At 49.1% G+C, this 25,686-nt stretch overlaps 6 protein-coding genes across 6 annotated transcripts; 2 read left to right on the forward strand and 4 right to left on the reverse strand.

Annotated features, from left to right (window-relative positions):
• Window positions 1-4,115: 4,115 nt before the first annotated feature.
• FOBCDRAFT_267565 (uncharacterized protein) lies at window positions 4,116-6,509 on the reverse strand (the record flags this gene model as incomplete). The annotated part of the gene is made up of 5 exons (XM_059611405.1): window positions 4,116-4,367; window positions 4,662-4,844; window positions 4,901-5,041; window positions 5,939-6,035; window positions 6,109-6,509. The coding sequence occupies 5 exons, from the start codon at window positions 6,507-6,509 to the stop codon at window positions 4,116-4,118; spliced, it is 1,074 nt and encodes a 357-aa protein (XP_059463874.1).
• A 6,075-nt stretch (window positions 6,510-12,584) lies between these two features.
• Window positions 12,585-16,262, forward strand: FOBCDRAFT_122547 (uncharacterized protein; the record flags this gene model as incomplete). The annotated part of the gene is made up of 2 exons (XM_031182464.3): window positions 12,585-15,130; window positions 15,179-16,262. The coding sequence occupies 2 exons, from the start codon at window positions 12,585-12,587 to the stop codon at window positions 16,260-16,262; spliced, it is 3,630 nt and encodes a 1,209-aa protein (XP_031043232.3).
• Window positions 16,263-16,954: 692 nt separating this feature from the next.
• Window positions 16,955-17,668, reverse strand: FOBCDRAFT_314304 (uncharacterized protein; the record flags this gene model as incomplete). The annotated part of the gene is made up of 1 exon (XM_031182465.3): window positions 16,955-17,668. Exon 1 carries the CDS (start codon window positions 17,612-17,614, stop codon window positions 16,955-16,957), a length of 660 nt encoding a protein of 219 aa, XP_031043233.2. The 5' UTR covers window positions 17,615-17,668.
• Window positions 17,669-18,125: 457 nt separating this feature from the next.
• Window positions 18,126-19,305, reverse strand: FOBCDRAFT_267568 (uncharacterized protein; the record flags this gene model as incomplete). Its single annotated transcript, XM_031182466.3, has 2 exons — window positions 18,126-18,658; window positions 18,714-19,305. The coding sequence occupies 2 exons, from the start codon at window positions 19,303-19,305 to the stop codon at window positions 18,126-18,128; spliced, it is 1,125 nt and encodes a 374-aa protein (XP_031043234.3).
• Window positions 19,306-19,903: 598 nt separating this feature from the next.
• FOBCDRAFT_122565 (uncharacterized protein) lies at window positions 19,904-21,680 on the reverse strand (the record flags this gene model as incomplete). The annotated part of the gene is made up of 2 exons (XM_059607757.1): window positions 19,904-20,358; window positions 20,408-21,680. 2 exons carry the CDS (start codon window positions 21,678-21,680, stop codon window positions 19,904-19,906), a joined length of 1,728 nt encoding a protein of 575 aa, XP_059466600.1.
• A 1,464-nt stretch (window positions 21,681-23,144) lies between these two features.
• FOBCDRAFT_5818 (uncharacterized protein) lies at window positions 23,145-25,125 on the forward strand. The gene is made up of 4 exons (XM_031182468.3): window positions 23,145-23,299; window positions 23,408-24,058; window positions 24,108-24,257; window positions 24,306-25,125. Exons 1-4 carry the CDS (start codon window positions 23,240-23,242, stop codon window positions 25,062-25,064), a joined length of 1,620 nt encoding a protein of 539 aa, XP_031043236.2. The 5' UTR covers window positions 23,145-23,239; the 3' UTR covers window positions 25,065-25,125.
• The last annotated feature ends 561 nt before the right edge of the window (window positions 25,126-25,686 follow it).

The raw sequence follows: 25,686 nt of genomic DNA on the forward strand, positions 1-25,686 counted from the left end.
GCTGGAGCTTGATGAGATCTCCAAACTCTCCAAACTTTCGTCTCCACCTCCACCCTTATACATACTACAGTACATAGGGTACTGCACATCCGGCTCCGCAAGCCTTTGAAAAAGCGCCGAGCAGCGAACAAATTCAAGAAGCATCATGCATCCTTCGGTTTTCAAATAGGCAAAGATATACAACCAGTGCAGAGTGGCACGTGTCCCATCCTCTTGGAGCTCAGACTCGAAACACTCCGGCATTGGGACAAGACAATTTCGACATTCGATTCAACTGTGGAACAATAAAGGTCACAAAGATATTCGGATGAACCCGGCTGAATTGAGAACAAATGGCACGGCACGAGCGCGCTACCAGCGATTCAGCGAACCCCATTTTTCCCCCAATCCTACACGGATGACAGCCAACTCTCACCTTTGACAACAGAGACCCTGGGTGCTCTTGGCCAAGAACAAATCCCCGAACTCCACTCCAGGTGTTGACCATACGTGGGGATTGATCCTGGGGGGTAGACCTTGGTGCTTCCTAAGCTCTCGAAAGAGGAACGACTTATTGGCGCCTTGTTCCTGGAGTCTAGTCTTGTTAGAACACGATTTTAGCGTGCGATGCACCTTTTGACATGAATAAGTCAAGTATCATGAGCTTGGAAAGCCCAGTTTTTAGGTAGTGATCAATTGCCCGAACCTCTCATCCTTTCACATCTTAGGGTAGTTGGGGTAGGAACTGGGATGAGAACATCCTCAGCTTGGCAGATCGCTGCCGAGTGGTAGGGAATGACGTGACCACCAAAGCTGGAGCTGGAGACCCAAACCTCCAAACTGCTCTTGCAGTTGACATAGAAGTTACAGCGTTACATAGGGCTCCTCGGCGAAGCGGGAAGCCTCACGGTCAGCAGCGAACTTAGAAGCATAGATCGGTCTCAATGAGCTTGCAGACATCAGCCATGGCGTTTGGCAGTGTCATATCTTGATGGGATAGGACCGAAGAACTCAGTAGAGAAGGGGCTTCCGACATTCGTAGTGGATAAAGGCACCACAGAAAATCGGCTTTGACGCCTTGGTCATGGCACGGCGTCGGTCACGTCGACGGGAAATCATGGACCATCTTTTCCCCCAATCCTTGATGCCTCACCCATCAAGCTTCCCTGGGTGCCAACTTGAGAGTGGCGGCACTTCTGGCCCGAACAAGGCAACCACGGACCCACGAGCAGGTTGACCACGCTGTAGCGATCAATCCTTGGGTTGCCAGCTCTCAAAAGATACACGAGGACAGCCTCTCAGTGGCCTGTGACCATGGCTGAGATGGTGCTCAGTGTCAGGCAGCTTGAGCACCTTGTGATCAACCAGGGGTATCACCAGGGGAAACATCACTGTAGAGACGGACTGGAGAGACAGCCTCGTTGCTGGGAGGTGACCTTGGTGAGAGTGAACTTCTTGATCGAGAAACAGACGAGCGGGCAGGGAGGTGGGCTTGGCAGCCGGTTATCGTTGGCGGAAGCACGAAAACCACAAGGCTGCGGCCGACCAACGGCAGGCCGGCAGTTTGCTCAGACTGGCAGCGTTTTGAGGCTCCTGGCGAAGCGGGAAAGACGGTCAGCAGGAAACAGCACCAGAGGCCATAGGGGGCCTCAGGCTTGCAGCATCAGCAGGCGTGGGGCAGCATCGCATAGATGAGGTGGTGAGAGGCGGCTCAGTGGAAGATGGGGGGGTTCTGGGGAGGGCGAGATAGTGGCATGAAGTAGCCCTTGGAGAGTCAAGACAACATGGTCCTTGCAATGGCCTGCATGAAGAGCTTCTTGAATGAAGCCTGAATGACGGGAACCCATGAAGGGAGCTGTTCTGGGGTTCTCTTATGGCCTCAACCTCGCGCGCTGCTACCCTTGACTCGGGTGGTTGGGACGTTAAAGTCGAGAAGTGGCATGCAGTTTGGCTGGCTCACACCAGACCTGCTTGGCGTTCAACCTCGGCTTGGGCAATTGGTGGAATTCTTCGAGTTAACGCACGAGGAATAGCGCTCGGTATCGGGCACCAGCTATGACAGGGGAACATAAAGACAGCTTGTTCCACGATCGAAGTGGAGAAGCAGAAAGTGGAAGACGAGGAAGATCAGAAGGGGAGAAGAAAGATAAATTCCTGGCACGACCAGCAACGATCCTGATAACAGATTCCGATCTTGGAAAGTCACTGTCACGAAAGACCGACAGAGACACAAAATACTGCACTGATGAAGTTAAGACTAAGCGTCACGAAACTAAGCACACTACCCAGACGCCAATCTTTGCTACTTTTTAGACTGCTCAGCGTAAAAGTGAAGCGGAGGAAATCACAGCTCACACGCTGTCTTCGGCTGCCAAGCTTCTTGCCCGCCGGCTAGTCCGGCTGAATCAATCTTGGTGATGAGGTCGGCCCCTTGGAAGAGCCGCACCGTACCACTAAAACTACTGCTCCATAGACAAGCTCTGATTTGCGGCCGAAACATCAGATGAGGTAGCATTTAAAGGCAATGCATGGGATCTGTGTTAGAGCAAGCCGGACTATACATTCCATGTACTTTCATTTCAATCCTTCATTGAAATTTACCTCTCCACAGCCAGGGATCTAGCTTTCCCTGGAGCTTCTGATAACTATGGCTGCTCACTACCCGAACGTGGGGGTTTGGGCTCGTTACTTTGGGGTCTGACAATCAACGACTTCGCTTTGCTTTTTGATGGCTGGGGATCTTATCTGCTTCACAGACGTGTTGATGGCAGAAAAACTTTAACGATGTGATATGATATAATGCTGTCTTCGTTATCGGGACGTCGAAGAGAATCACGCAAACACAGTACAAGACTCTTGTTCAAGACGATCAGATGTGAAGAAAACGGAAGACAGGGAAGCCAGAAGAAAAACATGAGAAACCCCGGAACCAACGACAACGATCCTACTACAGTCGATCTTGGAACATTCCACCAGCTCTCACGTAGTCCTCTCCTCGTCTCGCAAAAATACTGCCTCCGTTGCCACGTAATTGTCTCTCACCAAGCTAACACGCCTCACGGTCTTTCTTTGTTGGTCCGGCTTTCAGCCCAATGCGTTGGACATCCACGTCCGCTGTCTTCGCTCGTTAAGCCCGTAGACGCTGAAGGTCAATGGTCTCGATGCTGGGGCCGATCTCCAGATGGTCCCTGGATGTTATCTTGTTTTGCCCGCGAAGACCGACCGTACACTGCGTAGTCTCTTTTTTTTACTGTACCAGTCAAGCCATATCGATTTTTACTGTTTCCGTAATGCATGATGAGGTAGCATTTTAGGCAATGTGGGATCTGTGTTGTAGTTGAGCTCCGGCTTTGTTGAACTCCTTCTTTTCCTTGTGTGGTCCCTTCATCCTGCCAACATTTGGCCTCTGCCCAGTTTCCAGCCAGGAGTAAGCTCTGGACTGTCATGGCGTACCTGTAACATGGCCGCACTCCGACGTGGGGACTTTGCAGTCTAGGTGAACATCACCTCCTCATTGGCACAGATAGTTTTTGAAGTTCACCATCAGTTCTCGTCTTCTTTTGACTGGGGAAGTGGGGAAGAAATCTTTCCTTATCTGCTTCACAAGAGTGCTGATGGCAGGAACAACTGTCCGTTCAAGACATGTTGTGCTACATCACATTATTTAGCTTGAGCATGACTCTATCACGTTACTCGTCTCGATATTCATGAATGTTTTAAGACATCTCCTGCCGCAGATCCGACAGCCTACTGTTGCCGAATAACTTAACCAGTGCATTTTTATGTTGAGGCAATTGCCGAACGGGTAACGAAACAATGAATGCTACCGCATGGGAATGCCCACCTTACGGTCGAACTAGTCATGTTGAGGGATCTCTCAGCCGATGCCAGGTGACATACTCAACATGGGTGCACATCTTCCATTTTCGCGTCGCAAGCCGGCTCTCCGGCTGGATAATCGTTGGACCCAGTCGATATTGCTCTTCAGCATGAGCGAAACACCGGCCCGAATCTAAGTCTCGTGTTTGACACCCCCCCCATTGATCAGCCCAAGTCCTCCCTAATGCTGGCTGCCTGACGTGACCGACTCTCTAGCGTCATGGGCTCGTCTCGATGTCTAGTTGAGCAATGGTCCGTCAAGCCGTACTCTCCTTCGTCTCTCCGTTGTCAGCTGGTTGATCTCCAGCGAAGAGCGAGGTAAGTTGTCCGTCGTTGACCGCCATGGGGTCGATGCTGCCGTTGTATGTTTGTTCCAGCCAAACCTCTCCCTCGTGAAGTACCTGGCCATCGACCATGAAGTTCTCTCTGTGCTCGTCCGTTCTCGTCAATGCTGCCATTGGGGCCTCAGGATTGTTGGCGAGTTTTCGGTATGGTTTGCAAAGTTCCGGCTTGGCATTGTCAGTTTGTGGTTGGCCGTCTTGTTTGAGTCGCCCGGGCTTTGTTGAACGATCCAACTCTCATCCGTCTTAGCATTTGTGGATCTTGTTCTCTGGCCAGGAGTTTGCTAAGCTGGGTGGTCTTGTTGACATGGCTGACGAGATAACATGACCATGTACGATGGTCCTCCTCAACCGGAACCAGGCTTGGGTTGGAGTAGAAACGACTCGTCTTGTGCAGCTAGGTTGAAATCACCTCCGATTGTCACACATGTTGAACTCGGCAGATATTTTTTGAAGTTCAACCATCAGTTCTCGTCTTTCCTTCTTGTGTGTCCTGGCAGTGTAGTGGTCATCCAGATCATCCAGAAGATCGATGCTACCGTCGAACTGGTTGAACAGACTTCCACCGAGTCCGAACCGTTTGTTGAGGATCTTGATAGGACCCATAACAGGACTGCGGAAGATGTTTTCAAGCCAAGTCAAGCGCTACATCACATTATTTAGCTTGTTTGCATTCCGACCTACTGGATCTATTTACTCACGGGATAGGCGATCGGAATTCCGAGGAGGAGAATCAAGTGTTTAATTGACTCTCCTGCCGCTGATGCTGCTTCAAGCTCCGAACGAAGCCTTTGGAAGACCTTTTTGTATGTCTCGGGATAATTGATTTGATGGCGAGTGCGCTGTACAGTTCATTAGCTGACCGAGGCTCACAGAAAAAACAGACCCAATTGAAGAACCTCTACTCGAGCGTCAATCCAGCAGAGCAATCGGGGCCACGTGTTGATGTTGAGTGAGCGCTCAGCAACGTAGGGTCGGGGTGGTCGCTGCCGACGATATACTGGGGACTCAACATGGTGCCAAGGTGTACCTCAGTTGATTAGGATCGGCTTGGGCTCGCTTTCTCAGGGCGCTGGTCTACATAAACGTCGGTCCATTTTCTTTCCAGCAAAGAACAAAGCTCCTCGAGGCACAAGCTAAATTATACGATGGAGGAGGTGGATATATGCTGGAAGAGCATGTAATATTTATGAGCATCGATACCGCGGAATATCACACTGCATGAAGATCGACATATGAGCCAAGACCCATCTATGAGCAATTGTGGGCATCATAGAGCCAGAGCCTTCCAATTCACGTCGTGGTCATCCCTAGATATTGGTCGGGAATTCCGTGACCCAGCAAAGGGATCATTTATGTGCTTTTAGTTTTTGAGGTAGTATCGTCGCTTCTGCTCGCTTGTCTCTGGGAACGAGCTTCTCCGTTTCGGATTGCATGACAGTCCACGGGCGGAGAGGACATCAACTCTAATGCCATCGTTGTAGATCTGGTCACCACCAGCCAACCATTGGACATGAAAAGGAATCTCGCGTGCTTTCGTGCCACTCTTTCCACGCGCCGGTCCGCTCCAAGCCTCCTCGTCGGTTCCAACACTGAAACTTGCACGAGTGGAACATGATACGCATGGACTCGGTCTTCGCAGTACGAAAACTGTACTCGCTTGTGCTGTCGAGAAGCGTATTCGGGCAAAGCATATTCGATATAGCTGGCCTCTGTGTAGCTTGAATTGGGCATCTAACATCGAAAGCTCCAGAAGGTTTGCGCTGTAAAGACATTTCGTCAACACGTATCTCCTCTTGAACCCCATTGTCGTTCCTGATGGAGCCATCTTCATGGCTGAACAGCTTTTCAGGGTCAAATGCTGGTCCCAAATTTTCTGCCACCTTCCACGACAAGAACGCTCCCATACCATCGTCCCTCGTTCATACGACGATAGTTCAGAAGAGGACCACAGACGATCGTCTTCCCATCAGGGGCGTTTTCTCCACGGGCGCCTTGACCAGCATGGCTCTGCCCTACATTGTCACCTGCAATGCTTCCATTGATATCACTAGCGGCGGCGGTAATGGGTCTGTACTTTTCCGTATCACGATTGTCGCCTTCTGGCTCCATGCGGGACTGGTTTAGGAAGTCTGCAAGCTCGCCCACGTTACCGGTCGTTTGGTGAGGGTCTCGTGGTGCGCCATCGCCAGTGAGCTGTGAAGCATGTGCAGCATAAGCAGATGATTCCTGGTGTCGCCAGCGGCTGGCCGACGCATAAGGATTTCGTTGCGACTCGGTAGTCGTAGGTTTGCCTCCTGGCTCCGACATTTTTGTTGTATGATCGCAATTTGGAGTTGAGCGCTGGCCCTCAGGTTCTTGCCTAGGTATGTAGGTAGATATGGAGGCCTCCAGGTTTTGTTGTGGCACAGGATTAGTTGTCGCAGTATGCGATCGACAAATTGACGACGCGGTTTATCGCTGAACGCGACAATAGACAACGGTAGAATTGAAGGCGAAAGACTTGTTTATCATCTGCTGAGTCCAAGAAGACTTTGATATGAAAACTACAGAAGAGAACCTGACGATGTTTGGGACAAGAACTCGAAAATTAGACTGACGGCAGAAAAGGCCAATCTAATAAAAAGAAATGTAAGACAGCGGCAATGGTACAGCACAGCTGGATGATGACGCAGGTGCAGCCAGAGCACATCGGTGCAGGGGTCACGGGGAGTTGCGATTGCCTGCCTACCGTACCTACCTGACTTTACACTTGGTACCTTATGAAAGTGGCAGTACCTCTCCACCAAGCAGAAGAGAAGATGTACCTCATGATGTTAAGCCAATGCTGCTTTGGGTCCTTCATCAGCTGGTCGCGACATAAACGTCGGTCCATTTTCTTGCTTTCCCAAGCAACAAAGCTCCATTCGAGGCACAAGCTAAATTATACCGAAACTGAGATCAGGGAATTGGATAGGATGAGATGGCGCCAAGAAGATAATCATGTCTCTTATTGGGCTATCGGCTATAGTGGACGTGATCCCTTGGATCATCCATGAGAGGACCAAGACACCATCTGAGAACCAAGCCCCATTTGGGATTTGGTGGTTGTCCCCTAGATTAGCTGGCCAGGGTGTGAACCCTTCCCAATAAGCAATGGTTGACGGGGTAATGATCCCCTGTGCAAGTATTCTGCATCGCGAATTCCGATGACCCAATGGGTAAGAATCGATCATTATCATGTGCTTCAAATTCCCGTGTTTTACGAACGATCCAATACGAATCGCTTGGCAATGGACGAGCTTCAACAAGCTGCCCGCTCGGAGGGGGACATGAAACCCAAACAACCCACACCCAATGCCATCCAATCTTAAGCCCACAGAGAGATCTTCGCAGCAGTTCATTGGATCATGTATTGGTTTTTATTATATGCATAATTCACTGACTTAGTAGTATGTATTGATAACCTCTTTCTGGACGGGCTTCGTTATTCCTTCCATTATCCTACATTATCCATTTCATCCCTATAAACTTGTGTATCTGTTTAAGCTACTAATTAAGCATGATAGCGTGTGACGTCATGGTCATTATTGCATGTGCTTCCGCTACCCTGGAATTGTCCGCCTGCTAACGGTTTCGACGTTTTACTATGGTATATGTGTGTAATCCTTATTGATATCTCAGCAAGATAGATAAAGGCAATTATATTCACATCATTACCTAGCTGCATTGGTGTTCTGTTATTTATTTTTCGAAACTCCACGGTATGGTTATCTAAACCGTTTAATTTTCACCTTTGGCGTCTTGATGGATGCCTCGTCTAACGCCAATGGAATTTGGAACTAGACTCGTTCATGTAAATGCTCGGTTTTCTCCAACTTTTTGGCAAGCACAACGCGCCGGCATAAAATCTGCCTAAGTAAGTACCTAATACACAAGAACGCTTCAGGTATAAATGTGTCAAGCCAACCTACGTACCAGCGTTTAGTGGTACCTTAATTATCAAGAAACTCAATATGTGAACTGCAGATTACCTACTCGTTCCTGCTGAGATGGCACTCCTGTACCATCGTGAAGGCTACCAATCGCAGTTAGCCAAAGCCCCATATTATAAATTACGTAATCAACCAGCCATCTTATCAACCTCGAATTCTCGCGAAAAATTTCAACCCTTCAACAACTTTCGGTGAATTATTCCCCAAGAGTGTCAAATGACTGGCCACCAACAAGCTGCACCACATTATCATTACGATCCATTCTAGATCATCTCTAGATCACAGCATCATGCTCGTTGGAGAGTTCGAACACGAGGAATGCAACCAGCGACTCATATGTGGTTCAACTCGACGTCGTGATAGCACGAGATCTTTAATACGAGTATCTAGGACTCAACCAAGGTTAGTACCGGTGAAACAGTGAAGCGCATTCGAACTGCGAACGGCATTAGTGTGTACAGCAAATGAGCTCTTCAATGCTCGCCTTGCTGAAGGAAACTTTATCGTGCCAAGATTGCTATTCCCCTACTATTACCAAACACCTCTGCTCTTGTAATCCCACGGACACTGGTGCATGAAGATAGGGGTACATGCGACTATATTGCGCATGTGACTGTCAACAAGTGAAGCTTTCCGAGAGAACTGCACAGATTTGAAAGGTGTTTGTGAGGTCAGTCGTATCGTGTGGCCACCTGATGCCCTGTATCGTGACCCGCCGAGATGGCTGTGAATGAGCATGCAACGCGAGAGCAAAACTGCCAAGTCTGAGACTATGAACCTTTAATTTGCCAAGTCGCTTCTGTTATTCCAAGGATAGAACGGCAGCGGGGTCAATTGTCGTAGGTCGCGTATTGGGTAATACTCTCGAGCCAAGTCAGACAAGCCTTGTTGGGCGGCCATCAAATTGATGAAAAGTCCGCATCACCACACGCTTGCGGTCTTGGTATCAGAAGGAAGATGCGGTGGAAGAAAAGACGACGCCGTGTTAGGGGTTGTCCTTGTTGTGACGGACCAACGCACGGCGTGGATGGTGCCCACAGGCCCATTGAGCTGGAACTCTGTTTCCCTCGGATTCAGCCGACCAGGGATTCTCACAAGCGCATGTGTTATTCTTATGTGCGTCTGGCTTGCAGGTAGTAGTTGTTCATCTCCTCGGATCAATTGCCCATCAAGGACATAGCCAGGCCCAGCTGAGAGAATGGGGCTACCAAGAGGGCCAGCCGTATTCCGGAGTTGAACAGCATGATGCATGTAAGGGAAATCGAATTGAGGGTTATTGCTGCAATGTTGTGATTCCGACCATTTCACACTGTAATCTGCAGTAGTGGTCAGACACAGGTGCCTCGCAGCCACAGCCGCAGCCGAGTCGCAGTAAGCACAGGAATAAACTGGGGATAATAACATGGAGAAGTCTCGTCACCGCCACATTGATATACCCAGATGTTCCCAGCGGAAGAGTAGACCAATGGGCTCAGCACGTGCCGATATACAAAGCGTAGAATCATCATTTTCACCGCATATCGAATGTGAAAAGTTGACCTTCAACCCTCTGCGTTGACATGTTCAATGCTGGGCTAGCGATAATGGCCGAGCGGGAGACAAACCCCCCTGGCAGTAAGACAAGACTCGAAGAGAAACATTTTGGTGTAATAACCCCCCAACAGCGCTTGTTCTCAGCTGTGAAATTACCATGTGCCGGATCAGTATTTGGCGCGGCCATTGAGCATTTAGCATAGACTCTAAGCTTGATCAGGTAAGACACCTGGATAACATTAAGGAACGTCATCAACACGTTATACCTTATTGACAATGAATACATTGAGGTACTTTGGGTGGGGGCCAGTGAGAAATGAGCTCTCCTATGTACAATGTCCATGGACAGACAAATGGACCCCTTGCTCGGAGTATGAGCCTTCCGAAATCCGTATCTTATCAGTTTGTGAATATGTACTTGATGATGAGCCAACCAATGATAAAATTACTGAACATGGAGACTAAACAAGTCGGGAATGCTGAACGACTGGGGAAATGGCTTTCTAGACTGGTCATAAGAATCGTCTAAGAGGTCTATTTTATGGCCGGCGGGTACGGATGACGATGGGCGCATCGATTGGATTCGTTACCGCTTTAATGGCGGCTGTAGTTTTCAATTCAGGTCCAGCTAATAATGAAGTGATTTCTCCATTGACTATCCGTATACGATTTAGAAGCCTGTTCTGATCCGCCCTTGTATAAGCTTATGGACAGTTTCTTCCCTTATCAGTTGGAGCTGCCCGTGTGGTGTTGCGGTCGGTCCACAATCTCGGTCATGTCCAGAAATTCCACTTCTTCTGAGGACTTTTTTAGCTTTGCTTAACTTTGCACATGTCAAGTTCAACGATCTGATGTCTTGGACAGGAATTACGGACAATGGTATCGATATAAGATTGTCTACATACCTTACCTTAGATATCAGTACGTATCCTTCAGTAGAAAGCTGTAGATCTCAACCCCAGACATGAAGCCCGTTGCTGTGTCCATCTCAGCCACTGCCTCCTTGTAAGACCACAAGAGTCAGCCTCAACGGTGTAGCTCCACTGTCAGTTGTCATGGCCCTGGCTCATTCATATCCACTAACTAAAACCTCAGCCCGACAGCGGTTGACTGACAAATTGATGATTTCATCTGGCAAGCCCAGGCTATTTCCAATTTCGCGCTTAACTGGCGGTAACAATATGAGTTAGGGGGTTATATTACTTTGAATCGTCCCCCTATAGTGAGGAAAGCTTGATAGCATGTCACTGAAAAACTTGGAAACAACATGTACTCGAAACACCCGTTTTAGAGACTCGTGGATGATAACACAGGATCTTGTAATGCTTCTCATAGAAGCAAGTCACTCGCCAGTGAAAGCGGGATACAGACGATCATTTCGAGGCGTGTCATCAAGTTGTAATGAGACACAAGCCATATAAAGCCAATGTTCTACGCCTCCTCCACCGCCATCGGGAGGTTCCTCGTGGGGATAAATTAGCCATGTTATAGCTAGGTCATGGATAGCAGTGAGACCGCAACATGGCACAGATCGGAATAAACTTGGATCATGATGATCGAGGCATGTCAACATGAGTTACATAGTGCATCTCACTGCATCTCACTGCATCTCATTGCTTAGTTGTCAATGCCTACAAGACATTTGAGGGTTGCATTCGGTTCCGTCTGCCCATCTGTGCCTCTTCAGCTCTGTATACCGCCAGGCTTTGCACCCCTGGCTTTTGTATAGAGGTAAAGTGTGGCAGACTAACGAATCGTATCTCCTCGACATGAGGGCAGCGCACTAGCTCTCCTGCAGGCTGTGTGCCTTGATTTTATCGCGAGTCTTCTTTCAATAGTCCTGGATACGCTTATTAAACTTGCGCCTTAGACAACCCATGATAGCGGGCGCACTGTCGTCAGACGTTTCACCGGGTCTGTTTTGTGTGATGTGATTCAATGTTCTAGGTTGTTTCCCGAAAGATTGGAATTCAATGACACAAGAAACAAAAGAAAGAAAGTGCTCTGACCCCGTTGTCTTATCAATGACGTTTTGTTCATTTCGCCGACGTTGATCAAAATTGGATAGGTACTCGTTAATTCTTCAAATAATTCATTTGCTGAGCTGAAGCTGCAGCAAACGTTTTGTGTCTGGAGCACCTCCGCTCATTCCACGACCTCTATGAGATCAATTTCGAAAGCTATACATCTTAAATCTCTAGCCTGGTTCCCCAATCATACGCACCGTCAGAATAGAAGAGAGAGAAAAAGAGACAGACTGGAAGGAAAAAAACCAACAAAATATTTCATCTCTTATTCCGTGCGCGGCCCCGTTCTGACAACAGCGCGTCGCCCCTCTGGGCATAGCCTCATTTTCCACGGTACAGCCTGGTACAAGGCCAACCGCACGGAGACTTCGGACTCTCTTAGTCGCTTCTCTAGGGGGGGCACCCTGTCAATCACCACCTACCTCCTCCGTCTTGCCGCTCCCCCCGGCTAGTCCGTGGCGATCCATCAATCCTGTGGTGTGGAGGTTGCAGGCTGCAGCACGCTAGCAGACGCCCAGGTACTCTATGGTACAGTACGAGCCAGTCAGTTCACTTCGCAGTTCGCAGTTTGCCTATGGAAACCCTGAGAAAGCCTCGTCTTTCTTTCTTTCAAACCACCTCGAACATTCTCCTCCGCATTGCAACCCCATACCTTTGCTCCTATAACCCTCATTCCTCTGCCGGACAGAGTAGCATCGAATAATGGTGATTTGAGATCAGAATTATCTGCTTTGTTGATTTTTTAATACGGTCGGGTTTCCAACAAGAGGAGCACCAGCCTGCGGGACGCTTCTCTCGCTGAGAGCTGCCTGATTTGTCTATCGTTTTGTCATGAGATGGGAGGCTCAACTATGATCATGGCTTCGGCTGTGGAAACGACGTCTTCCTTCCCGCGGTCTCACTCTAGCCCCGATCTAGAACTTCTCTCGCTATCATCTCTCGATAAATCCTCCTCCACTCAATCACCGCACCGCCAGAGCGTGTCCGACCTTCAATCAATACCAAGTTTCGATCTTCCCACGTTTAATGTCGAGTTCAACCTCGATACAACTGTTTTCCTCGGAGGGGAACAAGCTGGCAAGACGGCACCGGTGTCAACCCCTTCAATCGTTGAAACAAAAGAGGTTCCAGAGGAGCCCTCACGCACCAGACATGCCCGAAAAAGAACAAGCTCGCTCATAGACACCCGCGGTTGGCTATCAAGCTCCAAGAGCACAACAGATCTTCACGAAGAACCTCCTCGACCGACAACTTCTGCTGGCGACAAGAAATTTGGCGATGGATCGATTGGAGACTTGAAACCCCTACAGAGAACGATGACAAAATCAGGATCTTTCGCAAACTTTGCCAAACGGTCATGGAGGCCATCTCGCTCCCCGTCGCCCATGAAGAATGCAGACTCGGCCAAGGACAACGAGGAGTCATCTGGGCGTAATCGATCCGAGAGCACAACATCAGTCAAGCTTACAAAGACTCGTAAACGCCCTGGTCTGACCGTCGAACAGGCAGACAAGAACAAGTCGACTGATTCACTCAAATCTGCTGGTCCTAAAGCCTTTTCACGAGCGAGCGGCTACTTTTCAAAGCTCAAATCGAAACAAGCTGGCCTGTCAAAGCTCAATACCAGCACCGACTCGGACAACAGCTGCACTTCTTCGGCCACAAGTCTTGCAGCACCAGCTTCGATTATCGCTGCAGAAGAACGTACGCCGCAATCTTCCACCTGCGACACCACCTCCGCTACAACCGTGACCGATGAATCGGCGTCCGTCGAGATGCCACCTCAACAAAGAGACGTCCTGTGGTCGTCTTTCAAGGCCATTGACATGGATTTCAAGGGATTCCTTGCCAAGAGCACAGCCCAGCGAATGTCGCAGGTTCAAACACAGCTTCTCCCATTCCTGCGAAACACGATGAATCATGAGTCCACCAAGAAGCTCTACCCCGAAGATGTCGATCGAAGGGCGACAATTTTGAACAAGTGGTGGATTGCAATCCTGGAAATGCTGGATGGTCAGGCGCCCCAGCCTGTCCCTGGTGTTGATCGTCCGGTTCTTTTCGATGCCGCGACACTTCTCATGACGCGACACGAATGGCGACAAGCTACATCATACTTCCTACCTCTTATCAACCGATCTCCGGCTGAGCGCGTTCGAGCGCGATCTCTGACCACCTCTTCCGCCTCTTCTGTCACATCGAGCCAAGCGGCTTTCTTAGAAGAGTCAGCCGAACACAATGTTAGGACTATGTTTGTTTCCAACTTGGTCAAGCAAATGGGTTTTGTAGTTGAAAAGCTTTCGCTCCGTCACGTCCCAGTCAGCCTGGTTAACTTTGCTGGAAAGGCTTGTGCCTATGCATTTTTCTTCGCACCCGGCGTTGCAGATATCCTGATCAGACTCTGGGGACTTTCCCCTGAACTCATTCGACGAGTAGCTGATGAGCTTGGCCTTCCAAGAAAGAACAAAGGGGAGAGCGACGACATTGCTGCTTTATTCCCTCCGACTATTGGGGTATTCGCCTGGACATCGCCAAAGGGTATGTGGGATGGCCTTAAGAAGGTTCCCAGATTGCCTATGCTGGTGTCTAGAATCCCTTGGACAGGTCCCTGGGCGGCTCGCTGGAAAGGCCGAGACACAGATGTATTCTTCATCTTCTGCAAATATTTCCATATCCTCTCTGAGCAATTCATGCCCTCTGGACTGCCCCTGCTCGAAAAGGCTAGGTCTCCTGCATTTGCTCTTGTTCAAGCTCAGCTTCTTTACGTTCTGGATACAACAGTTCACCGTCAGTCTCCAATGGACGGTAGCTTTAGCCCTCCTGCGATGGACTCTATGTCAGGTGCTGATGCCGCAATGGCTCTGCCATTACCTGTCAGCAACGTTATGAGAGGCATGTCCGAAAACCGATGCATCATGCTGTTGAAAGACTTCCTTTCAGTTGAATCAACCGAGATCGCCGGCGCTCGTCACACATTTGCAGAGACCTTTGCAACCATGATGAAGGCTGCGACCCGCAAGGTGTCGAAATACAACCATCCTGCTTGTTTCACCCTGTGCGACTTCTTGGAGGAAGTTCTCGTGCTCTATAGCGAGTTTGAAGATCCTGACTGCTCGAATAGCTATCTTGACTGGGCATTTTGGTTTGACGTTTGCCAGAAAGTCATGAGCTCTTTCAACACCATGTCTGAGATTCGAATGTTGGCATTGGTCTACTCCATCTGGGATGCCATTTCGAAGGACCCCGTGCGCAAATTGGCCGTATGCAAGGACTGGCTGCTCACCGAGGAGACTTTTAATGAGTTTTTCAACCACTGGTGCCCAATGGTTCGGGCTTACTACCAGCGTTTGCTGTGCTGGCGGATGTGCCGAGATACGGGAACGCTGGATGAAGTTGATGGGTAAGGCGCCCTCGCTTCGCTTTTGTGATGCTTGCTAACTCGGAATAGTCAAATCTTTGCTCTTGTAGCTGAGCGACTTCAGACGACGTGGTCTCACTATCTGCATATAAAGCACACTGCCGAACAAGAACAGCGAATCCCCCCTTCAACTGCCCCAGTGAATCCCGCACCCGGCAAACGTTTTATGATCATTCGCCAAGAGATTAATGTTCCCCAGCCTGGGCTATATATGGGTAGCTTTGATTCCTTCGCGAAACTTCCTAATAGCGACACAAGCGTTCTGAATGGCCTGCCTCCTGACCCGTCTAGGAATGACGGAAGGAAACGATGGTCACTATTAGGAAAAGTCCTTTCTCTTGGCGGTAATGCGGGTGCAGGCGCTGGTTGGGACGATGATTTCCAGACTGTCCGTCGTGAGACAGCAGAGTCTCGTTCTTCTGGTGTCGCCCAAACGAATAGGAACTCCAATGTTAATCATAACAAGGGCCGTCCATCTGAAGATGACTCCTTGTATTCTCAGCCAACCTACGAGGAGCCAAAATATGTGTTCAAGTTTATTCTTGCTTGGCAACAACAGGCAGCACCTCTTCGAGATCGTTTCCTGACTCGCCCTCGACTTCCCGGCCCTGCACAGACTCGCATTAGTGGACCTTTACGAGTCAATGGCTTTACTGTGCCAGCTGGATATGCAGCGCCAACACGCAAGTTCTCTGGCAGCCCCCAGCAAGGGCTCATCGACAATGCTAGGAACGCAAATTCGCTGAGCCCAACTGATGAGCAAAATGGGTCTCCAAGTTGGAAGCTTGAGGTCACGCTTCCGAGCCTGAGTGACGAATCCCCTCAAACACCCAGCATCAAAGCCAGCCCCTCGCCTTCACCATCACCGTCACCGTCACCGTCGCCCAACCCAAACATGGGCTCTTTCACCGATGCTGTGGTGGATCCTGTCAAGCCAATTGGCCTGTACGTCAAGAATTCTGTCTATACTGGACGCTCGCTCGCCGAGTGGGCGCAGGTTGTTTTTGAGTGCAACAACTTCGTTGAGCGTCGTCGTGATGAGGGAATGGAAAACCTTGGCGACGTTGAGATACCTATCCTTGGAGTGGAGGGCTTCCGTAAAGTTGGCGGCTAGAAGCTGTGACACCTGAGACAAGCTCATTTTCCAAGCACTCTACACATTGTGCAATACGTTCTTTCTTACTCATGATTCCCTTGCCTTATTGCATGCGTTCACTATGAGCATGGTCATATTTGCTTTCGCACAAACATACATCACTGAGGTGATTTCACGGCTTCTTTGCATACAACCGGTCCCAGGGGCTTAGATGTGGGATATGAGGGACCTGGTATGAATTCAGATCGCTCTGAGTGATCTTCTCATTTGTTGGAGATTTTCAACTATACTTGTATTTGGCATCCAATTTTAAGGCGTTCTCGAGCAACAACTGGTCTGCTTTGCTTCTTTTTGTTACATATATCATATATTAGTCTGCCATAGGGCACAAGTTGGGACAGGTCTTTGTTGGTCAAGGGGATAGGTGATCACGGATGGAGTAGGACTGCATGCAATTCAAAGTTCATAGCCGGCGTGGCTACAGCACAGGTTCTGAGCGATGGGCCACTGAGCGTGATCTCTTGTGTATATATCAAATTGGTTGGGGCGGAGGTTGAATACAGAAGCTGTGTCTTCTGCTTTGGAGCATTATAATGATAATGGCTTTAATGACATTGCGTGTCTTCGAGCGCAGCTATAAACAATACTTGTAACAATTCGCGATCTGCATTGTGCTATTCTCTCATCGTTGCTATACTTTCATTCGTAACTCACTCCCAGCCGACCATTAGCTCTGCCTTCATCTCAGTAACCTGCGGCTTGAGCGCCTCATACCTCTTGAGGGCATCATCTCTCAGGTAGTCCTCACGTCTGGTATAATACCCCTCAAAAGATGGCTTCCCATCGTTGACAGTTACCCAACTCTGACGATTCTGCGTGTAAATGTGGGCGTCCGGCTGAATATCCCAGGGCCTGTCCAAGGTCCCAACACGAACATATGACAGATGAGGCCCAGCATCCGCGTAGTAATTCCACAGACCAGTATGGCACACAGGACATCCAACAAGTGTCTGTCCCACGCCAGATGCTGTAGGAAGACACACAGACAAGGGTTCGGCTTCGGAGCGAGGTTCACGTGTAGTTGACTCTGCGGATGTAAGACGTGCAAAGGCGGGCTGAACAGCAGAGGGGATAGGGTCCGGGTTGGAAGAAGAACCAACGATAGTGGGGGGTGCTGAAGGGAGGAGAGTCAGGGCGGTGGACTCTATGACAGCATTGAGGGCGCAAATAGAGCCCGTCTGACGCTGGCATGTAGTACAGTAGCAACAATGAACTATAAGGGGGTGGAGAGTAAGCTGGTAGCGGATAAGACCGCAAGCGCAGCCGCCGGTGAGGGGAAGAATGTCTTTGCGTTGAGAGTAGTGAGCCATGGTGCTGGTGTTGAAGAAGTGAAAAGACGAGAGAGGAGGCAGAGAGGCTACAAGGGGCTTATAAAGGAGAAAGACAGAACCAGGGCATAGTAACTGGCCAATAGTAGAATTACTAACGAAAAGACACAATATTCGTGTGGCATTGTCCTCGTTTTAATTCACTCTTCTCAAGTGACTAAGACCATGTCGAACGAAAGCGGGGTGATGGGAGCTGGCCAGTGAGAGTGAACGGGGCGGCCTAATTAGGAAATTTATGAAAGGCCTCAATGGCGATAGGACACAGGACTCAGGGTTTATGGAGATGACGAGAAATTTCTTCGTGCATTTCCGAAAGATACGATTTCAAGAGAACGTAGTGCTGCTATGACTATACATGAATGACTAAACTCCCTATGATGTTTTCCCTCACGTTTCCCTTGTGACTCTTGCAGTTTCTCCTGTGATTGGCTTCGGAACAAATCTCAAGGAATGAGCACGATTTGCCACGCAAAGAGTCAACCCTGAGGGTTGATTAGTATCGAGTATCAACCGAGAGGCTTCGAAAACCACAGTTCCCATCACCTTCACTGTCCTCATCTTCCAGAAAAGCCTTGCCATCACTGCCCATGAACGCCGTCATCTCAATCTTGCAGGCTTGGTCCATGAGCATATCCATATGGCGGCTAGACAATATCAAGTCCAGTCGTTGATAGCACGCCGAGAGGATACTTGAGAATGGGCTCCGTTGAAAACCTGTGCACCAGTAGTGAGGGTGATGCTCTCCAAATGCAAGCCTTTCGACTTCTTTAAATAGGCGATGCAATCTTGACACGCTGCCTCGATATCCAAGTTGGTCGGCGTTCAACGAGGGCATGAAAAAGGAATCTATCCCAAGGTCTTGTGTCGCTTGGATGAATTTGTCGGGGATGCCGTCTGCAAGGTTCACAGCAGAGCAAGGGCCGGTATGCCAACAGAGTGGACGTTTGGCGAGAATCTTGATTGCTATCTCCTTGCCTTCTGCATGGAAGATTTCGAGCATCTTGACGCGGTGTTGAGCAATGGGATCTGACAGACTCGGGATTAGATAATTGTGGCTAAATCGAAAGTCGTCTTAACTTACCGATCAAAGGAATCAGTCTGAAAGTTTCCAAGTCGTCCAGCCGAGTATGTCTATCAATCAACAAGCTGCCGAATTCGTCGACGTGGCATTTTTCGGCGATATCCTGAAGCATCTCCTCCACCGCGCCCTGGCATCCGAGCTCCCAAGCCACAAATAGATTCTTGCTGTATGCCTGCATCTTCTTACTGCGCTGGCACATGCTCTTGAGCCTTTGATACCACGCTGTCGCCATCGGCCGCAGCGTCTTGGTCATGTCGTATTTGTTGGTCAAGACGCAGATGTTGTAGAGCTCTTGAGGCTTTAGATCCAGAGGGGCATGATCGAAGTTTGCATGGACGATGTCCATGAGAACAACAAAGGCTTCTGGATTGTCCTCGGGAAGCTTTACTCCCCAGCGATGCAGGTCGTTGGCGGGCTTCGAGTCGCTGAAGCGGCCCCGTAGCATGGCGCGGAAGACCTTGGAGGCCCGGCAGAGGGCGTGAGAGTCAACATGGAGGATTTTAGAAGATGAACCGGAACCGACAGTCAGCCAGAGATCTCCGTTATCATCGAAAACGATGATATCGGGTGACGAGGCACCAGGCGATGACATGACGAGCTTCGCGTATTCGGAGCGTGCTAACAGAAGACTTCAAGAGAGTGAAGATGAGGGAGTCAAGGAAGAAAGAACAAAATAAAACAAAACAAAACAAAACAGAGACCAGCGAAGCAAGGTACGTAAGGCTTTCAGTTTCACCGGTGCAAAGTGCATGACGAAAATCGGCAGTTGGCAGTGTCAGCAGCAGTGTCAAGGCTTTTGACATTCACCGTTGGGCATTGGTGGACTAACTACCTTGAAGAGGCGGTATGTAGTTATGTTGGTCTTGTTTTTACATATATGCAAATGAAATAGGTCCGAATGAGTTGTTTAGAAAGACTTTGGCTCATTCTGGCACAAACTTGGTATATAGCCAGCCACCTTTCTCTGATATTCTATAGCTCATACTCGGCTGGATCTGTTTGCTAGTACCAACATGGAGAAATCATCCCTTCGAAAGAAGAATAACAATAATAAACATCCAGTAGTGCCTAAGCTCTCCTTTTGTTCATCCTACATTAATATGAGGAGAAGATGCTTGTCAAATAACTCACACAATGTGACTCACCAATCACCAATCGAAATATCAAATACCGCCCGTTCACCTGTAAACTCATTCCTCGTCGTCATCCTCTTTATCCGAGACCCCAGGAATCATTCTAACCTTGGCGGCTTGGATTTGCAAAGCCCGAAGATGGCTCAAGTAGAGGGGATCGGCGGCTCTTCGAAGTTGTTGCCTAACCTCCTCGACCGTCTCGAGTACTGCAGGGCACCATCCACACAAGTCGATGTAATCAGCCACGAGACTAATCTTGTGCTCAAGGGTCTTCAGGTCTAGATCCGAGGACCGGAATACGTCGAGACTGCCCCCAAAATGGAAAAGGTCGAGTATTCCTTCTTCGCCAGCCTTGCTTAGCATCTTGCCCAGCATCAGACACATTTCCTCTCGGCTATGGGAAGCGCCGCACATACGTCCCTTGACAGAGCTATAGAGGACTTGTTCGCCCAGCTTCTGGCTCTTATACCAGCAAGTTTCTAGAGCGAGTTCGCGGTGTTCTGTGATACAGTCTGTGAGGGAGTTAGCGGTGTTCAAGAGAAGAAACGTGTTTGTACTTACCAAGAATAGGAATTCGTTGGAATCCTTCAAAGTCGCAAAGTCGCTCCTTGTTCTCTCCAATGACGAGCTGATCGTCTAAATCCAACGAGCAGTTGAGCACAACATGTCCGACCATATCGCTGAGCTCCTCAGAGAAACCCAATTCCCATGCGATATATGCCTTCTTGAAAAAGAGCCCATAGTCTCCAGTGGAGGTACCCACGGCATTGAACCAGCGTTCAGCCACAGGTCGTAGGACTTGCGTCATCTCATACTTGCTGGTAAGTATACAGGCCCCATACAGCTTCTTGAGTGATACCTTGGCGGGCACTTTCTCGAAACGTGTATGAATCATGTTCAGAAGGACTGTGAAAGGGACAGCATCGTCATCCGGCAGCTCGATAGTCCAGTCGCCGCCATCTTTGGTGTCTTTCTGGTTACGGGAAACGATCTCCTTGAGTCTAGGAGACACGCGGCTGAGGGCGCGGGAATCGACGAGCATAATCCGTCCTGGGTCTTGTCCCACCTTTAGGTAGAGATCTCCGCTCTCGTCAAAGCAAATCGTAGGCTTCCCGCTCTCATTAGAAACGCTCTCGCTAGTTTCTGTGGATACAGAATCGTCGTCGAGAGTATGGGCATGGGTTTCAGGATCAGTGTCAATGCCCGTGACTTCCAATTCGACACTTTCAATTTCAGTGGTTCTAGCCTGAGCGGCCATGTCCTTGGTGATATAAGGTTCCGGGGTGAGGTATTGGGTTGGAAATCCATTAACGTCCTCATCGAATTCATCGTAAAATTCGAACTCCTCGCCATCATCGGAAAGCTCGAAATCACAAACCCCGGCCTCAGCTAAACCGGAATCACAGGTGGTGGGTGCCGTAACGAAGATCTGAGGGACAGTGACATCGTGAAGAGCAGGGTGAGTGGTAGTATGGTCATCCATAGTGTTGTCGGTCGTTAGGGGCTCTCTAGGAGACTGGTTTGTGACAGACTCATCTTCGGTGCCAAGAACAAGAGTATATTCGGGAGTAGTAGGCTCTACAGTGCCGTATTGGATGTTGGCCTCGATAGAGGAAGCTTGGGTGTGGAAGAATGAAGTGTCCCGAACTTCAGTCTTATCCTTGGGAGTCTCAACCTGAGGTGTCATGGGCTGAATGGAATGAGGCTCAATGTCCGGGGTTGAGGGATTGCTCGTCAAAGTGCTGTAAACAGGCTTGCCTGCATTAATGAAATCCATAAAAGAGCTGCGGGTTAGAATCGACCCGCGAAACTTTGCTTGAAGTTCAACGTTCATCTCGGTAGAGTGGAAGTAGATTTGTGCTGTGAAAGGTATTGGCAGTTGATAAGGAAGTGTGAGATGTATTGGGTATGTATAAGAGGGAAATAAGAGGGAGGAAGATGCGATGGGGGAGATATATAGTGATCTAAAGTGTGTGGTTGCTGTGGTTGTGGGAGAAAGAAAAGTGAGAGGAGAAGAAACTAAGAAGAAGAGAATGTTATAGACGAGGCTGCTGTGCACGTCAAGTGGCCCAAGAAGCCTTCAGTGGCAGCCGGTTGGCAGTGGCAGCAACAGTAGAGGCAATCATTCGAACAATAGGCGCTGGGAACAAATGCAATTCGCAGTGCCTCGCAGGGATCAATGTTCATTCGCCAGACGCTTTTGTGTTTTGAACCTGTGTTGTTGGTGAACAATAGGGCCCTTGCCATCACACGCAAACTCAAGTTCATCCCAATCGTTTGTGTTTATGAATTAAATGTGAGTACATATTTGTAAAACAATAGACATCTATAACCGTTATAGTATATCAATAGTATACTTATACAGTGGAAAGTGTTAGGGTCTGATAGAACATATCTGACTAAATATCTGTTGATATTTGACATCCCCGATTGTATCTTAGCAGCCTGTGTGTGAATATGTTCCCGCTGTTTGCCAGTCAAGACCCTGGGGAATTTGTTCCATCTAAGGCTTCTCCCTTCCCGTCGACCAAGAATCTGGCATCATTGTAACACTAATTCTGGGACAATATTGCCTTCATCTTGGTTAGTTCGTCCTAAAATCTCGTCTCCCAGGCGACAAACATCATTTTTCTGTAGTCGACGCTTCGATGATCCTGGTGAATCTGCATCTAGGAACGGAGGCATAACGATGCTGTCGGACGCAAGGTTGAGAATATATCGTATTAATTGGTCAGGGCGCAGAGTTGGTATAGTTATCGCATGTTATTAATTAGTTACTTGGAGATAGAGTCCATGAGCCATTGTCCGTGAGCAGGGCGAAACACTTCGCTGTCATATTCAAGTCACGGAGCTTTCCATCTTCAACAAACGTGAAAAGCTGTGACCGGGGGTGAAGATTCATCGACCGCCGCTGAACTCAAAGCACTCAGCATGATGTTTCCAATGTTTCCAATGTTTCCAATGTTGCGTTCGAGAGGTGAAGTTTCGCTGGGGTTATGACCATGAGATGTCTCTGCTTCTGCGCCTATGTACCTTTGGTTACGAGAGACGTCAGGTTCAAGTTTGAAACTTCATAGAACTTTCAAGGATTTGACTATGTTCGAGTAATCCAGGCTATCTTAAGCGAGATTTCTCTTGACCAAAGGTGTTGAAAACTTCAACAGTGTAAGAGACAGTGCTGTACAGCTTCCCCGCACGTGATGCTCGTATTCCCTGCTCTGTATCCACCCTTCAGCCCTGTATGGCCCGCTAATCCCTTTCCGAAGACGATAGCTTCGAAAGGATTACCCGTTTCAACTCTGACAATCCAACAACGATAACGGGGCCTGCATGACTCTCTGCCATACCTAGCTACCCATAAAGCTACCCGTGCGTCCTGTCGTTTCTTGAATAATGCCCAACACGGGAAAGCCAAGCAAAGATTGCCATCTTTGTCGATCACGACGTGTCAAGGTCGGTGCAGCCTTTGAGCCACTTATTCTGTGCTTACGCGGTTATGTCATAAGAGAGACGCTCGAGCATATCAACCCGTTACATTCCAATTGCTGACGACATCAACAGTGTGATCTTGGCAGACCATCATGTCAAAGATGCATCAAATACGGGACTGAATGTCCGGGATATCGGGATGAACAGGAGCTTGTCTTTCGCAATGCTAACCCAACCACCATCAAGAAGAGGAAGAAGAGGACTCAGCAAAATGCTCCGGCTCAGACTCGTGGGGAGTCTGTCATGTCTTTTGGCTCATCTTCCTCCTCCTCTTCGTCGAATGGAGATGCTGCCACGCCATCAGTCACTGAAGAAGTTGATCGTGAATTCAGCCCTGTCTCACCCACAATAGTCGACCTTGTCGAATTCACCAGAACTGGAAGGGCGCTCATCCTGCCCCAATCCCTTAATGAGCATTGGACCGCCCATTCCATCCCGATCCTTCTCAATGTCTACTATACTTTGGATTTCCTCCATGACACATACAAAAAGAGCGGTCCTCAAGGGCCTCTTCTTTGGGCCACTCATCTCTTTGCCCGTACATACATCACCAATCTGCGACATCCCACCGCTATCGACAATGGATCTGTCGAGCAGACCGACAAGGAACTTGGAACATACCTTGGTAAAACCTTGAGCTCTGTTAGTGAAGCACTCAAAACACCAGAGGGCGCCATGAGAGATGACGTTCTCGCGACAGTATGGATTCTAACGAACTATGAAGTGAGCAACATGACTTCTTCCCGCCACTCTTATACTTATGTTTTAATAGCTTCTTATGGGCTCCATCAACCGCATATCGCCCCTGAACCCGTGGCATCTCCATACCAATGGGCTATACAGTATTCTTCAGCAAAGAGGAACGGCTTCTTTGCGACGGCCGGGATCGAGAATGGGTTTCTGGCCTGCCTACAACATGGTGGTATGTCACTTCGATCTGATATCTCACTCCCAACTAACAAGCTATTAGCAAGTACGGTGTCTCCTGACAAGCCTCGAGTGCCCTCCGGAATCCCAGGAATGGTTTGCCGCCATCAGACAAACCCTTCATCCAGGAGAAGGATTGGCTGTTGAAGTCGGCGATTATATCTGCAAGATGGCACATGTTCAAAAGCGTATTCTCGATATCATTCGAGCTCGAGACTTTGACACCGCTGCCCTGCAGTACTACGATTTAGTTGGTATCGTTTTCAAAGCCGAAGATCATTTCACGACTTTTGACGCAGGCTACCATTACATTGATGAGGTTTTCAACCCCTATCTACGAAACATGCTCAACTCGGCGCGAGTAAAAGGCTACCATGTCATTTTGACCTTCGCAAACTTTTTAACTCATCATCCGACTGCTCCCATTCCCCTGCAAGAGCTCAAGGTGCTGCGCTCGCATTGCGTATACCAGGTTCGAGACAGCGCAAAACTTGTCATGGAGGCAGTGAATCGGCATCTCGACCCAGCATCTTTCCGCAACAACCCATCACCAAGGACAGTGTTTGACGCGTTGAAATTGATATGGCCTCTGACGGCAGTCTACCTCGTACCGTCAACGCTAAACGAGCAGAGCGAAGCCGCAGGTGAATCGTTACAGTTCATCGGCCGCGAGCTTGGAGTGAGGCAGGGTCTCAAGGTTAACAAGGGAGAGTCTACGCTGCCGCCGGAAGCAGAGGCACCTTCACAGCTGGCTGAGGATGTAGCCTTTGATCCACTTCCAACTAGTCGAGGATTAATGTAATGAACAGAACCGATTTACCACGAACTGTCTCAACAGGTGAATGTTGATCGTGTTCTTGGGTGTTCTTTCAACAATGAGAAGAATGTATCTGTTGCGAGATTTATCTACAGCCCCCTATGAAAGCCTCACTTGATCACCGATTTCAGGGGCTCTCCTTGTCCGGAGCAACTCCGGTGTCCCACCACAAAAGCCCCACAAGAACACAGACGGCTTCAAATCTCAGATCCGCTCCGGGTCAGTGGGCCTGCTTAGAACTCCGAGACCCGCGCCGTGACACCCAAGAGTTCGGTGTGAGATTCTGACCTTGCTGAGATGCCTCGGTTGGAGACCGAACTTCTCAGGCGGCGGTACGAGACGCGATAGACAATACTGTGGAAAGAGCGAGGCCTCGCTTAGCTTTCAGTACTGCATGTCAGCGTGCAAATTAAGCGACACTTCATGAATCTCTCAGTGACATCCAATACCATCTTCACGAATGCGATCTACAGTCACAATTGTGGCGTCGTCTGTGGCGGGAGCTGTTAATACCGGTTAAGCGAGGTGCGGCGGTGCTGTATGCCACTGCAGCAGGACGAAGAGGATTCTGGTTTGGAAGCGCAGGACCGAAAAGGAGGGACGGAAG

This window comes from Fusarium oxysporum, chromosome I, assembly GCF_013085055.1.
Source record: "Fusarium oxysporum Fo47 chromosome I, complete sequence".
NCBI classification, from domain to species: domain Eukaryota; kingdom Fungi; phylum Ascomycota; class Sordariomycetes; order Hypocreales; family Nectriaceae; genus Fusarium; species Fusarium oxysporum.

Bases quoted from the DNA above. Each gene is read 5' to 3' on its own strand.
- FOBCDRAFT_5818 (XM_031182468.3), top strand. From the start codon at position 23,240: ATGCCCAACACGGGAAAGCCAAGCAAAGATTGCCATCTTTGTCGATCA. The intron at 24,059-24,107 runs GTGAGCAACATG...ATGTTTTAATAG, and splicing joins GGATTCTAACGAACTATGAA to CTTCTTATGGGCTCCATCAA. The intron at 24,258-24,305 runs GTATGTCACTTC...ACAAGCTATTAG, and splicing joins GGCCTGCCTACAACATGGTG to CAAGTACGGTGTCTCCTGAC.